Raw genomic sequence first — 17,254 nt, forward strand, 5'->3', positions numbered from 1 at the left:
TCATACTTACCGAGAACTCCCTGCTTCTTCCTCCAGTCCGGCTTCCCAGGATGACGTTTCAGTCTAAGTGACGGCTGCAGCCAATCACAGGCTGCAGCGGTCACATGGACTGCCGCGTCATCCAGGGAGGTCGGGCTGGATGCCGAAAGAGGGACGCGTCACCAAGACAACAGCCGGTAAGTATGAAATTCTTTTACTTTCACTAGGGAAAGTGCTGTCCCTTCTCTCTATCCTGCACTGATAATAGAGAGAAGGGAAGTACTTTCACCGCAATACGCAGCAGCTAGTCCGCATCAATTTACTGCCCATTTTGGGCAGATCCGCCACAGAATCTGCAACGCAGATTCTGTGCGGCATTGATGCGGACAGTTGCGGAAGAAAACCGCCATGTGGGGCCATGCCCTTATACTCCGTTTACACTTGTGTTCTTTTTTTCAGATTTCTGATTGTCAGAATAGTAAAATATTAGAACAATAATTTTGATTCATGTAGTAAATTTTCTATGTATTTTATGTACGTTTTTAGGGAATGTTGGTTTTTTTTCTCTAAAATTGCAGAAAGTTCCGGATGTGCCAATTTTCTAATCGCTGTAGATCGAAAATAACCAGGGATGCTCCTTGTAACCCTTTAGCAGAAATAACCGGAAATAAACGAGTTTCATCATGGCCATGATGAAGACATCAGTTTGATGTCGTAACGCGTAGCCTGTTAATAACTTATTTCATATCACTTCGATCACTGGCATTCCAGTTTAGCAGCGCCGTTTGAAGGTTTTTGCTTTTTTCTCCCTCCTATATATGTGTAAACACGCAATGAATGGACCGTCTCATGACGCTTGTGTACAGCATTGTCCGAGAATTGTGCGCCTGGTTTACCTTACCTGTTCGGCACCATTCCTCGCCAGCTTGGTCCCCCACCACACTGTTGACAGTCCTACGTGATGACAGTCCATAGTGGTGTTAATCATGTGACGCATGGCATAACCTTATATGAGCCAGTGCAGCCTCGTTTGGCGCCATTTACAGCACGGAAAAATACCAGTAAAGAGTTTAGCAGCTCAGCCAGTGCCAATGTCCACCGTCAACCATATTTCCTTGCACTCTGCTAGTTGTGACTTGCTCCTTGGTTTGGCTTTTCCCCCTGCCACTAGTTTGCTGTAGAATAACAAGCACCAGCAATCCCAGACCAGAAATGTAAAGTATATTGTTAGTTTTTTTACCCTGTCCACTTCACTAAATTGTTGCAGAATTCCTGTTTTAAAATCTTTTACACAGGCGCTGGGTGCACCAATTAATAGAATCGTCTCATTTCACTTCTGTGTAGCTTTTTTTCTTAGTATTTTTTCTTTCATAGTTCGCTGCTTAAAAAAATGAGTGGAATAAAACGGATTTAATAGTAGCCGGATTCAGTGTTTTTAGGAAAAATGGCAAGTTTTAGTGGCATTTTTTTGCTGCGTTTGTATGGCGTTCAATAGGGAAATATCGAACGTCGTACAAACATGGCATGTTTTTTGATTGCCTCTTTTTTCACTTGCATTTTTTGGGCAGTGCCATTTTTCCCAAATCGCTGAAAGCCTGGCTTTGGCGTTTTTTCCATCATTTAGTGGCGTTTTTGTTCTGCCTGTGCCAAACAACGCAAGTGTCAATTTGTGTTGCATTTTTTTACTTGGTGGCGTATTTTTAAAGAAAAATGCTAAGGAATCTTTGCGTCACATGATCTGAATAATGTGAAAAACGGCACATAAAAAATTGCAGGTAGTAAAACACACTATTTTGAAAAAAACGCAACCAAAATCATCATTAAAAGAAGCATTTACTATTTTTTTTTAAAAACCTTCAGTTTTTAGTGTGGCATTTTTTTGGGGCAAAAGAAACACTACAGAAGCATGTGTATGGAGGAGCCTTCCTGTTTTTAGTATAATTTTGCTCTTCAGTAGAGCCGGCCATATATTTTAGACAGCTGTCGGCTGAATGCTCGTTCAGCCGACATGTATTCCTCCCTGCTCCCCTATACACATACCGGCGCAACCGCACGTACAAGGGAGGAAGCCGCTGCCAGTGGTTTATCTAATAAGGGCATGACCACACGTGGCGGATTTCCTCCGCAACTGTCCGCATCAATGAAGCACAGAATCTGCGTTGCAGATTCTGCTGCGGATCTGCACAAAATGTGCAGTAAATTGATGCGGACTAGCTGCTGCGGACTGCGGGAAAAGTACTTCCCTTCTCCCTATCAGTGCAGGATAGAGAGAAGGGACAGCACTTTCCCTTGTGAAAGTCAAAGAAATTCATACTTACCGCCCATTGTCTTGGTGACGCGTCCCTCTTTCGGCATCCAGCCCGATCTCCCTGGATGACGCGGCAGTCCATGTGACCGCTGCAGCCTGTTATTAGCCTGTGATTGGCTGCAGCCGTCACTTAGACTGAAACGTCATCCTGGGAGGCCGGACTGGAGACAGAAGCAGGGAGTTCTCGGTAAGTATGAACTTCATTTTTTTTTACAGATACATGTATATTGGGATCGGTAGTCACTGTCCCGGGTGCAGAAACAGTTACTGCCGATCGCTTAACTCTTTCAGCACCCTGGACAGTGACTATTTACTGACGTCTCCTAGCAACGCTCCCGTCATTACGGGAGCCCCATTGACTTCCTCAGTCTGGCTGTAGACCGAGAAATACATAGGTCCAGCCAGAATGAAGAAATGTCAAGTTAAAAAAGCAAGACGGATCCGCAGCACACATAACATGTGCATGACAGCTGCGGACTTCATTGCGGAAATTAGAATCTCCATTGAAGTCAATGGAGAAATTCCGCCATGAGTCCGCCACTGCTCCGCAACAGACAGAGCATGCTGCGGACACCAAATTCCGCTCCGCAGCCTATGCTCCGCAGCGGAATTTTACGCCTCGTCTAAACGAACACTGCTAAATTAAAGTGTAAGTCAATGGACAAACGGCTCCGCTGCGGATTAACGCTGCGGAGTGTCCGCAGCGGAATTTAAGTGAAATTCCGCCACGTGTGAACCCAGCCTTACAAACCATAGGATTGCACATGTTGAAATTCAAAATACCCGATGCTTCTCTACCCCAACATCTGCCATCAGGGGAGAGACGGGACACCGTCATACACATTGGCTAGCGGGTGCCGCCAAAATCGTCAGGTTTGGTTGACATACATCTTATGTGTATGGCCTGCCTTAGAGCAGAATTCTTTTTTTCCTGAGGGTATGTTCACACGAGGGCGTCCGTAACGGCTGAAATTACGGGGATGTTTCAGCCTGAAAACATCCCCGTCATTTCAGCCGTGACGGCATGTGCAGGCGCTTGAACGCCGTGTCGATTACGGGCGTAAATGGCGCTGCTATTCATTGGAGTCAATGAATAACGGCTCCAATTAAGGCCAAAGAAGTGACAGGTCACTTCTTTGATGCGGGCATCTAGTTACGCGCCGTCATTTGACAGCGGCGCGTAAATATACGCCTCGTGTGAACAGACAAACGTCTGCCCATTGCTTTCAATGGGCAGATGTTTGTCAGCGCTATCGAGGCGCTATTTTCGGACGTAATTCGGGGCAAAAACGCCCGAATTACGTCCGTAAATAGGCCGTGTGAATATACCCTTACTCACATGGACACAGGTCAGTGACAATATATAAATTTGCAATTGTGGAAAAGCGTCATTTTCTAATTTTTTACACTGGCACTTAACAGCGCTAATTTAAAAAAATGGTGTAATTTGAGTTATGTATGAGCAGCTTATTGTGTCATGTCATCCGCACTGCAGGTCAATTTATGAACGTTTTCGCTTTTTTTTCCTGCAGCGTGGGCATGTGATTTACTAAATCTCATTCACTTTGCTGCTACTGTAAATGCTGCAGAATTTCCACACAAAATTCTGCAGCGTTTCCGCTACGTGGGAACCCGGCCTTACAGACAGATACAGGGAGAAAGAGGCCGCTGATAAGTAGAGAAAGAGGCAATGATATATCACAAAATTGAATATCTTTGAGTACAGTATTGGCAAAAAAATGTTTAAAGGGTATGTACCCCTTTGAAATTGATATTTTTTTTTAAATGAAACGGTGTATCAGTGTCATTGCTGCAATTTTGTAATTACATTTTATTGTAAATTATGTTTACTTTTTCAGATGCAGCTTCTTTGTATTCTGCATACAGAGCAGCTGTATCGTGCGCTGAGACCTAAATCCGTCAGGCCAGCGGGACTGACGGGTTCAGTGACAGATCTAAGTTCGTAACTTAGATGTGATCGATAATAGATGGATTCTGCAGGATCCGCTGACACTGAACCCATTAGTCCCGCAAACATGACGGATTCCAGTCTTAGCGAATGATACAGCTGCTCTGTATACAGGATACAAGGCAGACGTATCTCAAAAAGTACAAATAATTTTTAATAAAAAGTAATTACAAAGTTGCACTAATCACACTGATACACATTTTTATTACAAAAAAAATATTGTTTTTAAAGGTGTACATAGCCTTTAAAAAATAGGAATGTCAAGACAACTGAAAGTCTGCCCCCATCATATCAATACTATTTTGGTTGACTGCCCGAGAGGGTTCAGTGACAGGTAGAAGGGAATACGTGCCTAAATTCAGCCCCAGGATGCACATTCCAGCTACAAGCCGACCTTTATTAGTGTCTTACTGTAAGGACCCTACATTATAGCTGATCAATCTGTAAACAGTGGAGGCCAAAATATCCACCGCATGTAAATCCATACTTGTAGATTTATAGGATCTAGGTTTATGTTTATTCATTCAATGAGAAATGTTCGACCCATTCTCCATAGAGGAAATTTTAAAACCAGTTTTTTTGCATTGATATACATTTTTTATACATGAAATTATATCAAATAATTTTGATTGAGTCAGTGAAGGACAACCTTTATTATCTTAAATCTTTTTTGTACAGTTCTTATTTTTCCCACCACAATGCAAAAACACATACCTCTTAAAGGGAAAGAACTATTGTTTAAATTACGTTTTCATGTTATACATATTTTCTAAAAAAATATTATTATTTTTTTCAAATTTTCCATGTCATTATCTAAATGGAAAAAAAATCTGAAAATCCTGCAGTTTTCACTCTGGCCATTGATTCCTCACAATAGACTGACCCTACCTGTTCTGTAAAGATTACTTCTCAGCAGTCATCTCATTACCATCACAGGCAGGATTAAATCACTAACAGGTAACACCGCTATATAGATAACAAAGGATCCATCATTCATAATAGACTGACCCTTCCTGTTCTGTAGAGATCGCTTCTCAGCCATCATTATCATCACAGGCAGGATTACAATGACAGGTAACACCTATATATATATATATATATATATATATATATATATATATATATATAGAGAACACAGGATCCACCATTCATAATAGACTGACCCTTCCTGTTATATAGAGAGCACTTCTCAGCAGTCATCTCATTATTATCATAGGCAGGATTCCACTAACAGGTACCACCCATATATAGATAACACAGGATCCACCATTCATAATAGACTAACCCTTCCTGTTCTGTGGGGATCACTTCTTAGCACTTATCTCATTATCATCACAGGCAGGATTACACTAACAGGTAACACCTCTATATAGGGAACACAGAATCCACCATTCATAATAGACTGACTCTTCCTGTTCTGTAGCGATCACTTCTCTGCGGTCATCACATTATCATCACAGACAGGATTACACTGACAGGTAAAGGCTCTTTTACACGGGCGAATGATCGGGCAAACAAGCGTTCATATTCCCTTTAAGTTTGGGGCTATACATAGGTGTGTACCAAAACAACTGAAAAAGCAACAGTCCCACTCCAGTCCATTTGAAGACAGTGAAGAAGAAAGATATGAGGTAAAACGTGGGGTAAAAAATAAAGCCACACAAACGTCGCACCCACGATATCTTAAACTGAAGCTCTGATGCAAGAAATATCTATGTGCAGTCCCAGCCTTTAGAGACAATACCAATGGCATCCAAATTCCAAAATGCATCTCCTGCAATATTGGATTCACAGATGGAATTTTTACTAAGAGGAATTACAAATCTTTGTCCACTGTGAGATTTTGACACTATTCTGCATTTCTACGCAACCCTCTTCTTGTGCTACATCTGACATTTTGTGGACGATCTTCCTCATTGAAAAAAATGCAAAAACATCATGCAACTGTTTTTTAACAAGCAACTGTCCCGGGGGCAACTGTAATTGAACTAAACATGCACATCAGTGTCCTTGTAAGGTGCACAATAGGTTTTCAGGACCATCTGGTGACAGTTCATAAGTGTTTCTTACCCACAGGGATACATATCCCCTCATCACTGCGGGGTGCTCTGTGCAGAGATCTACCTAAATCCCAATAGTCTCATTTATTTTATATACATAAAAAATTGACAATTTTAATCTGAAAAATATACAAGAAAATATCCAGAAAACGGCTGATTCGTAAAATCCATTCTAGATAATAGTCATTTGCCATGTTCAGGAAACCTCCAGATTCGAGGATTATTGTTGTGACCCTACAGATGTTGTTTTCCATCTCAAATCATATCTTAGGAACCTAAGGATTTGATATTTATGGTGTCATTTTCCTGAGTCCAAATTACAGAGATCTGTTATAGCTGTAGTGTAGAACTGAAACGGTAGGAACAAAGTAATCACTAGTCAATCTCTTTTTTTTAAAGACAAAATACTGACTATGAGAAAATTCCAATAGAATAACTGCATACACCTGTCACATCATATGAGAAAACTATATCTTATAAATGAAAAAAATGGACAATAAAGTATTCAAAAAATAACAACAGTAATAATAATAATAATAATAATAAAAAATAATAAAACTGGGATACGGATGTTTATTTTTTATTGCTTTTTTTTTGGGTGGTAGAGAAGGGGAGCAACGATAGGAAGACAACATAAACAATAATGCAAAATTAATTGTCAAGCCTAATCTGTGCCTAGGCCCCAAATTTTCAGTCTAAAGCCAAATCTCCTAAATCCTCTAAATCTGACAGCAGTTAAAGATATATGAGATATTTATTCTTCACTTACCTCATAAAGCCTCAGTTTATATCATCGTATCCTGTAATTGGAGTGTATCCTGCAGAAGAGGAAAAGATCCCAGTGAAAACAATATTTAATATCACATAATTTATGCAGTTTGTAGTCAGGTGTTTATTGCAATAACCAACATCCCAATATAATAATAATGCACATCCAGTAAAAAACTGAATGTCCTAACAAGACTTTCTCCATGTCAATCTATCAGGAACATTGTCGCTAGAGTCATCCCTCGCACCATCTCCATCAGCGGTCCCTCTTCCCAGTCTCTCCATGGCTTCCCATCCACCTGTGAATCAAATTTACTACTACTCTGTTTTGCCTTCCGTTTCCTTCCCAGCCGTACCCCCGGCCTACATCTCTACCCCTATCTTCAGATATCCTCCTAACCACCCCCTCTGCTGCTTTATTCCTCTTCTCTTCTCACCTCCTCCCACTCATGTCAACAGGATTTCTCTTGTGCTGCACCAATTCTCTGGAACTCTCTCTAGCTTTAAAAAGTTTAAGCCCCTCAAACCTCACATATTCACGAACACCTACCTGTCTTCCCCCCTACCTGTATTGTCCCGCCACCTGTAGCCAACAAGTACTTCCCCCTGTAAGCACTTTTACCTCTCGTCTACTGCATCCTATATTTGTGCAAGAATTGTATTGGCGTTTGCACCCTCTACTACTATGTATGTATAGCGCTGCATTATATTTGGCGCCATATAAATAATGTATGATGTTAGATACTGTAAAAGGTAAATCTACCATCAAATGTTCTCTTGTAATAATTCCTTATGAAGGCAATGAGATATCCAAAGGAATAATATATAAATTCTCATAGTTCCCGCCCCGCTTCTTGTACTGCACACACAGCGTGATCTCGCGAGATCACGCTGTGACGTCACTTCCTCCCACAGGTCCTTCCCCGCCGCATCGGAAGAGAGAAGACACATCGTCTCCAGGCGTCCGAGAGGGTTGAGTTGAATCTGCAGCAGTATCAGTGTGCAGGTAAACATAGTGAATTCCCTAGAGACTCTACCCTCTCGGACGCCTGGAGACGATGTGTCTTCTCTCTTTCGACGCGGCGAAGGACCTGTGGTAGGAAGTGATGTCACAGCGTGATGCTGTGTGTGCAGTGAAAGAAGATGAGCGGGAACGATGAGAAGTATATGACGCTGATTGGTCACTGATTGGTCAGCGTCATAAACGTCTCTTTACAACGCCGTTGGTAAAAAGCGAAAACACGCCCAGTTGTCTATTAAGAAAGTCATTAGGATAAATCTAAAATAGGTCATAACTTGGTCAAAATTGATCGTTTCTGAAAATAAAACCACTGCTGTTATCAACGCTGTTTATTTGTTTCAGGATTTCCCTATTGATCCCGGCGCAAAAAAATAGTTAAAATTTGTTTTATTAAAGTCTGATGCAATAACAAAAACACAGTGAGTCATGAGAAACTGACTCCAGAATATGTAGCACAGTGACAAGAATAATCATACATTGTGCAACATGTAGAAATGAAAAATGGTTGGCACTGCCTTAGCTTGCAATGTCACAGACTCTGTGCTTTAGCTCGCTGGGACCTGTGGTTCGACAGCCTTTGTCTGGTGGTGCTCAGTGCGTGTTAAAGTTAGTTTCAGCAAATGACAACATGTAGAAAAGAAGACAGCACGGCACTCACCATTTGCAAAAGGTTTCTCTTTATTCCAAGATTGAGGCAGGCAACACGGGATTCAAAAGACAACAGAGCCGACTGTTTCACGTCCTTCAGACGCTTTATCAAGGCATTCCGGATATACGGTCCGGACTGAGCACACTACAGGGAGCCGGGCTCTTATCGTTATCTATGACGCTAGGAGTCCCTGCCTCGCTGCGGGAAAACTGTCCCGTACTGTAATCATGTTTTCAGTACGGGACAGTAGTTCCGAGGAGAGGCAGGGACTCCTAGCGTCATAGATAACGATGACGATAAGAGCCCGGTTCCCTGCACTGTGTTCGGTCCGGGAAATGCGGCCGACCTGCGGACCTTATATCACGGACTGAACACGCTCGTGTGAATCCGGCCTTCGAGACAAACATAGATGAGAACAAAGCTTTATCAATTATTTGTCCATGTTCTTATAATGTTCTTACCACTTTTCTTGGCGTTCTTCCAGCATATAACTCCTGCTATCAAGGTGATCAGTCCTAGCGCAAAGGTCGCAGCAGAGACACTGATCTTAATGATCTGAATGGAGGTCAAACCAGCTTCTGTATGAATAAGAAATAAAGGATCAGACTGTCATGTGCAGCAAAACAAAACTCATTATTCATCAAAAGGACAGTAGTAAAGTGAAATATACACATGTAGCCGGTTGGATTAAAAAATATGTAATTGGGGCTGAAAAATGATATTTTCTTTTGGGGGTATGTTCACATAGTATTTCGGTGAGGATGAATTTGCCTCCACAATCATTCTAGCTTAAGATTAATTTTGGAAGCAGATTTAAAAATGCAAGCTGTTTTGGAAGCAGTTTTTTTGCTTTCCTGCGCAAAAATCTGTGCCCAAGGCATTCAGCGCTGTTTCTTCTGCTTTCCAATGGAAATTTGTGGCACAGATTTGTGGCTCAGACTCCTCAGATAGGTCAGCCGGCTTTTTTTTTTTCATTTCAGCAAGCCAATTGATCAGTGCTGGTGGATGAACAGTACTAATTCCCACTGAAAGCAATGGGAGCCAAAAGAGAGGCATTACCCACGCTGATTCAGACGCTGAGAAAATGTCGGAATCGGCATGCAACTAAACTCTGTGTGAACCAGGCTTAATAAGGTAAAATCAAACCTATTATTACTATAAAATAAATTCATGTAAAATAGAGAAAAACGAAAGAGAAATAGTAAAAGTAAAAAAAGAATGTGCTAGCTGGGGCCCAAGGCGCCTAACAAAATAAAAATCACATGGTAACAAATAGGGGTCCCCATGCTTATCTAACTGTAAACATAAAAAAAATATATAAAACTTTATATTACTAAAATAAAAAGAACTTAGGAGCCCAAAAACGAAACGTACAGACAGGCGACTTGGCGCACTTTCAGTTTTTGGCCTCCTGAATGTTTACATTTTTCAATAGGTTATTTGTTTAATGTATTCAATTTGCCTACTGAATTAAATTTATTGCTAACACATACTGTTTCATCTTAAAGGGATCCTGTCACCAGCATTTTAGCTATAAAGCCAGCAATACCTGGTGAAAGTGGGTGAAAAATCATTGTCATCTAAGCTATAAATATGTTCTAAGTAAGCTCTGTAGCTTTAGTATTCCGTTTTTCAGTGGTCCCACGCCATATGCAAATGACCAGAAAAGAGTCAAATCTTCATCTGAAAAGAGTCAGATTTTCATTCCTCCAGCATCTCAGAGTGGACTCCACCTCCTTCTTTTTGATTGATAGCTCCTTAGCCAGTCAAGGCCGGACAGGTGGTGGCAGTAGGCGTGGTTAAGAAGCTGCATCCCAGAGGGAAAAATAATTACCATAAAAGGCGGGAAAAGTTTAAACGACTATATTTACTGACATAGGAGGACTTCAGGAAAGAAGAGAACAGGAATGAACTCTGGACAGCTGCGGCCATTGAGGGGTCAGGTGAGTTTAACAGGTAAGATGTTGATGACAGGATCCCTTTAAGGTTCTTTTACTGAGCCCGATATAAACCGTTAAAACGAGCACAGATCACTGAGGCAGCTCGTTGATCGGCGCTCGTTTGCTCCTTTCACCAGGAGCAATAATCGGTTATGTATGGCGACGAGCGTCGTTACTATGAACGCTCGTTCCCATACATTTCCATCATGTCGGCGGCACATCTCCATGTTTACACAGGGAAATGTGCTGCCGACTAGCGATCATTTAATTGGCAGCCTGAACGAGCAGATCAGCCGATGAACGAGCGTTTGCTCATTCATCGGCTGATCGCTGTCCTGTTTACATCGCGCAATGATCGGGAACGACCGTTTATACGTAGGCTTGTTTGCCCAATCATTGGACCATGTTGAAGAGCCTTTAAACCCTCTTCCAAAACAGAGATATAGAGCTTAGACCACTATTTTTTACGACATCAACTGTTTTAAGTGGAATACTAAATATAAGGTGTTGAAGCAGAAAAAACTAATTCTACAACCTGCATGTTTCCATGAGAAGGAAGACAAGAGCATATTAAAATATACGAAGAGAAGGTAAGGCAGTGAGCTCCGTATTGTGCGGAGAAGCCTGTCTTATACTTACTCCAAGTTTTTATCATGGGGCCATCTAGGCTTTGATGTTGTACTATGCAAGTATAGTTGTCTTCAGGAAGAGAGTCCCTTAAATCTAGTTTTGCAACGACCTGGTAGGTCCAGTCCCCGGCTCGTACAGCCTGAGTTATATTCTCAATCACAGTCATTTCATTTTTAATCCAAGCTACAACAATGTTTTGAGGATAAAAGCCCCACACGTGGCAGATTAATACTGGAAGGTTTTCCCCATTAAACTGATCAGGAAAAAATACTTCCATAGATGGTTTCACTACAGAGAAAAAAAGTCATATATATTAGATACACGCAAAAGAAAGGACAGTCAGATATAAAAATTCTCCTATTTTTTCATAGAAAGCAGTATTAGGGTATGTTCAAAAGGCTTATTTTCAGCCGTTTTTCGGGCGATATATACGGCCTCCAAACGGCTGAAAAATTGGAAGCAGAATGCCCCGAAACATCTGCCCATTGATTTCAATGGGAAAAACAGCATTCCGACGGGCCATTTTGAAAAAAGGGCCACGTTAAAAAGCACACGCGAAAAAGAAGTGCATGTCACCTCTTGAGCCGTTTTTCATTGACTCTATAGAAAAACAGTTCCAAAAACGGCCGTAAAAAACGCAGCGAAAAACGCGAGTTTGATTAAAAAACTGCTAAAAATTCAGGAGCTGTTTTCCTTTGAAAACAACTCTGTATTTTCAGATGTTTTTTTATTAAGCGTGTGAACATACCCTAGTAGTAGTTATATTCTTGTATATAGGAGCAGTATTATAGTAGTTATATTCTTGTATATAGGAGCAGTATTATAGTAGTTATATTCTTGTATATAGGAGCAGTATTATAGTAGTTATATTCTTGTATATAGGAGCAGTATTATAGTAGTTATATTCTTGTATATAGGGGCAGTATTATAGTAGTTATATTCTTGTATATAGGAGCAGTATTATAGTAGTTATATTCTTGTATATAGGAGCAGTATTATAGTAGTTATATTCTTGTATATAGGGGACAGTATTATAGTAGTTATATTCTTGTATATAGGGGGCAGTATTATAGTAGTTATATTCTTGTATATAGGAGCAGTATTATAGTAGGTATATTCTTGTATATAGGAGCAGTATTATAGTAGTTATATTCTTGTATATAGGAGCAGTATTATAGTAGTTATATTCTTGTATATAGGAGCAGTATTATAGTAGTTATATTCTTGTATATAGGGGACAGTATTATAGTAGTTATATTCTTGTATATAGGAGCAGTATTATAGTAGGTATATTCTTGTATATAGGAGCAGTATTATAGTAGTTATATTCTTGTATATAGGAGCAGTATTATAGTAGTTATATTCTTGTATATAGGGGCAGTATTATAGTAGTTATATTCTTGTATATAGGAGTAGTATTATAGTAGTTATATTCTTGTATATAGGAGCAGTATTATAGTAGTTATATTCTTGTATATAGGGGACAGTATTATAGTAGTTATATTCTTGTATATAGGAGCAGTATTATAGTAGGTATATTCTTGTATATAGGAGCAGTATTATATTAGTTATATTCTTGTATATAGGAGCAGTATTATAGTAGTTATATTCTTGTATATAGGGGCAGTATTATAGTAGTTATATTCTTGTATATAGGAGCAGTATTATAGTAGTTATATTCTTGTATATAGGAGCAGTATTATAGTAGTTATATTCTTGTATATAGGAGCAGTATTATAGTAGTTATATTCTTGTATATAGGGGACAGTATTATAGTAGTTATATTCTTGTATATAGGAGCAGTATTATAGTAGGTATATTCTTGTATATAGGAGCAGTATTATAGTAGTTATATTCTTGTATATAGGAGCAGTATTATAGTAGTTATATTCTTGTATATAGGGGGCAATATTATAGTAGTTATATTCTTGTATATAGGGTGCAGTATTATAGTAGTTATATTCTTGTATATAGGGGGCAGTATTATAGTAGTTATATTCTTGTATATAGGGGGCAGTATTATAGTAGTTATATTCTTGTATATAGGAGCAGTATTATAGTAGTTATATTCTTGTATATAGGGGGCAATATTATAGTAGTTATATTCTTGTATATAGGGTGCAGTATTATAGTAGTTATATTCTTGTATATTGGGGCAGTATTATAGTAGTTATATTCTTGTATATAGGGGCAGTATTATAGTATATTCTTGTATATAGAAGCAGTATTATAGTGGTTATATTTTTGTATATAGGAGCAGTATTATAGTGGTTATATTCTTGTATATAGGAGCAGTATTATAGTGGTTATATTTTTGTATATAGGAGCAGTATTATAGTAGTTATATTCTTGTATATAGGGGACAGTATTATAGTAGTTATATTCTTGTATATAGGAGACAGTATTATAGTAGTTATATTCTTGTATATAGGGGCAGTATTATAGTAGATATATTTTTGTATATAGGAGCAGTATTATAGTGGTTATATTTTTGTATATAGGAGCAGTATTATAGTATTTATATTCTTGTATATAGGGGACAGTATTATAGTAGTTATATTCTTGTATATAGGGGGCAGTATTATAGTAGTTATATTCTTATACATAGGGGCAGTATTATAGTAGTTATATTCTTGTATATAGGGAGCAGTATTATAGTAGTTATACTCTTGTATATAGGAGCAGTATTATAGTAATTATAGTCTTCTATATAGGAGCAGTATTATAGTAGTTATATTCTTGTACATAGGGGCAGTATTATAGTAGTTATATTCTTGTACATAGGGGCAGTATTATAGTAGTTATATTCTTGTATATAGGGGACAGTATTATAGTAGTTATATTCTTGTATATAGGAGCAGTATTATAGTAGTTATATTCTTGTATATAGGAGGCAGTATTATAGTAGTTATATTCTTGTATATAGGAGGCAGTATTATAGTAGTTATATTCTTGTATATAGGAGCAGTATTATAGTAGTTATATTCTTGTATATTGGGGCAGTATTATAGTAGTTATATTCTTGTACATAGGGGCAGTATTATAGTAGTTATATTCTTGTACATAGGGCCAGTATTACAGCAGTTATATTTTTTTAACCCACTGGTACAGCTCATTAGTAAAGCCACTCATTTACTATATTTCTATCATCAATTTGGGCTAAGTGCAGCTAATTTCATTACATGCAATGTCCATGTCTGTGGAAAGCTTTAGAATTGAAAATATTCAGCGTTTGCATTCCTAAACATCAGTGTTTACCTTTACTACAATATGGGAGAACTCATTAACGGCTTTACGCTACTTTTGTGGCATTAAAGAGTTGCAAATCAAGGTGTACAACATACTTGTGCAATAATTTGGAACTTTTTGCTGTTTTACGCGTCTCTCACCACTTTCAAAAGTTACGTGAACAGTGGGCTGGTCTGGTGTGGGTGACTTAGCTTCCCGCTGACCAACAGTTTTACTATAATTGACGCCAGAAATGCTCATTGTATTTCTGACACATGGACAGGCAAAGATGCACCAAATATATTAAAAGGCGTGCACATCTTAAATAAGTTTGGCGCAGCTTACTACGACCTATTTTGGTTTAGACTGGCATATGAAACGCCCATCTAAGTAAACAAACGTTTATATATACTAGTATACTACTTGACATTTGCATGAGTATAGAGGTATCAGCCAAACCCGGGCCCTGCTGGCTTTGGGGGTCCAAAGGCCTCTCTATCATATATGGAGAGACCAGAATTATAAATGGCACTTGGTAGGTGGGGGGCCCTGTCACAGATTTTTGCATTGGGGCATCAGAGCCTCTAATTACATTTCTGGACCTGGAGTGTGAATTAACAAGTTTGTATATATGAATATAAAAAGCCCACATGTACGGAGAATATGCAGCAAAGCCGCAAGAAATTCACAGGAAAAAAACGCACCTGAAAGTGCTTTTTTTATGCGTTTTTCAGTGCGGTTTGTGCATTTTCATGCTGCGGGTCTTGCTGCATATTTCTTCAAAACTAGAGATAGCGAATACAAGTGATTATAGCGCCCACTCCACTCCACTACAATAGTTTTTTACTATGTTTTAAATGTTAACACTCACCGCTTCTTTCCACGGTACCGTTCCAGAATGTCTTTATTTCGTCTTTGCATCGTTTCTCCTCAGATTTCACATAATTTAACATGTCTGGTTTAGTGTTGAATTCTATACAATATTTTTCCACTACCGCCCTCATTTCGGGGACGGATGGACAAGGAAAAAACATATTGTCATATGTATCATACATCAGTGCAGGCATATGATTAAATGTCATAAAATACTTAAATGTAACATTTCCTTGCTCGTCATCTCCATAACCGCAGTATGAAATCTCCTGCATAACGTAGCCTGCAAACAATAGACGGCAATGTAAAAATACAAGCTTTACACAATTACCTCACACACAATCATGGTCCACTATAAAGCAAATTCGCTATTCCTAAATACTAGAAATAGTAATATTGTCTTCATTTTCATGATATTGCGTCCTTTAGGTGGCACTGGTGTGCAGAAGAAGGCACAGAAAATATAGTTAATTCTCAGTCAAATGTTATGCTACTAATAAAGTAGATAAAATACCTCCCTATTAAGTGACGCGTTTCGCTTTATGTTCAGAAATGACAAATATTAATTGGTGAATAGATAGATATAGAACAAAGTCAGTTATCTGTAAAGCATGCAGCGTACCTGTTGCAGGGAGAGATATAGCATTATATACCAGCAGCAGCCCAGCTAATGAACCTCTCATCTCTGCAGTCTTGTTTGATATCCCGGTGTTAGCTAAAATCCACAAAACAGAAAGCGTGTCCTATCGTTAGCGGCCAATAAGAAATCAGAAGTAAGATGACATCATTTGTTGCTGGGTAGAACCTCCTTCATAGCTGCAAGGTACTTTTTGATTTTAAAAAAATTGCTTGTGTTTCAACTGCAAGAAATAAGGAAGGTCCCATTTATCAGTCCCAAATTTTTTAATTGTGAAACACAAACAAGGACAAAAGAAAACAAGAGTAAAGAAAGACAATAAAGCTATCAGTTTGTTTCCAGGTGACTTGGAAAAGTTTTTTTACTGTTTGTTTTTGTTCGGGCCATTTATTTATAATTTACAAATTTATCATTTTTCCCTTTTATATTTCTGTTTTCTTTGCTAAAAATCTCCAGGCTCCTTAAGGCTCAAAGGTTATTGTGTGCGGTTTTTCCGTGCGGATTTGCGTGCAGCAAATCTGCAGCGTAATACAGTACTAGCAAAGTAAATGAGATTTCAAGAAATCTCATCTACACGGTGCAGATTTTTTTCTGAGTGTAAATTGACCTGCGGTGCGTATTTTAAAATCCGCAGCATGTTAATTCATCCTGCTTTTCCGCTTCCGAATTGTATCTGACTAGTTTTAAAGAAAAACGCACCAAAATACGCAGCATAAAACCGCATCTATTTCCGCATCAAAATGTAAGTACCGCACCTAAAAACGCATCAAAAAACTTACCATTATGTGCGGTTTTATGTTTCAATAATTTTTACTGAGGGCTTTCAATTAACAAACATATGGCAAACAATACAAGAAGCAGCCGGGGTCAGTCCCCATAAATCGAACTAGAACAGGCAAATATATACTAAATATTGCTACATGTCAAGAGAAAAGATGGGGAGGGGATACAAAAGGGAAGGGAGAGAAAGAGGGGGAAGAGAAGGGAAAGGTAGGAGAATGAGGGTCGAGTATCCTAGAGGCAAAATAAACCTCAGAGACCGTCCCTAGATATCCGAGCCATGGCTGCCAAACTTGAAGGAAGAGTTCTTCCTTATCTGAGACCATACAGTGTAATCGATCATTTACCATGATCCAATTCAACTTGGGCCTCATGCACACGACCGTAGCCATATGCACAGCCGCGATGTTCG

At 39.0% G+C, this 17,254-nt stretch overlaps 1 protein-coding gene across 2 annotated transcripts; it reads right to left on the reverse strand.

The window, feature by feature from the left end:
• Window positions 1–4,879: 4,879 nt before the first annotated feature.
• Window positions 4,880–16,141, reverse strand: LOC142658886 (class II histocompatibility antigen, M beta 1 chain). 2 transcript variants are annotated; one of them, XM_075834502.1, is made up of 6 exons: window positions 16,048–16,141; window positions 15,424–15,708; window positions 11,334–11,612; window positions 9,216–9,332; window positions 7,086–7,134; window positions 4,880–6,665 (listed from the first exon to the last, which is right to left on the reverse strand). In XM_075834502.1, the coding sequence occupies exons 1-5, from the start codon at window positions 16,106–16,108 to the stop codon at window positions 7,097–7,099; spliced, it is 780 nt and encodes a 259-aa protein (XP_075690617.1). In that variant the 5' UTR covers window positions 16,109–16,141; the 3' UTR covers window positions 4,880–6,665; window positions 7,086–7,096. The 2 variants fall into 2 exon arrangements, with proteins under 2 accessions (XP_075690617.1, XP_075690616.1); XM_075834501.1 differs by lacking the exon at window positions 11,334–11,612 and having other exon boundaries at window positions 16,048–16,119.
• Between the last annotated feature and the right edge of the window lie 1,113 nt (window positions 16,142–17,254).

The sequence above is a fragment of the Rhinoderma darwinii genome, chromosome 8, assembly GCF_050947455.1.
Source record: "Rhinoderma darwinii isolate aRhiDar2 chromosome 8, aRhiDar2.hap1, whole genome shotgun sequence".
NCBI lineage: Eukaryota > Metazoa > Chordata > Amphibia > Anura > Rhinodermatidae > Rhinoderma > Rhinoderma darwinii.

What these genes read in the sequence shown, in the direction of transcription:
- LOC142658886 (XM_075834502.1), bottom strand. Translation starts at nt 16,108, where the DNA reads ATGAGAGGTTCATTAGCTGGGCTGCTGCTGGTATATAATGCTATATCT. An exon ending in CGGTACCGTGGAAAGAAGCG is followed by an intron (nt 11,613 to 15,423) that starts GTGAGTGTTAAC and finishes TTTTCTCTGTAG; the next exon opens with TGAAACCATCTATGGAAGTA. An exon ending in CCCCATGATAAAAACTTGGA is followed by an intron (nt 9,333 to 11,333) that starts GTAAGTATAAGA and finishes TTATTCATACAG; the next exon opens with AAGCTGGTTTGACCTCCATT.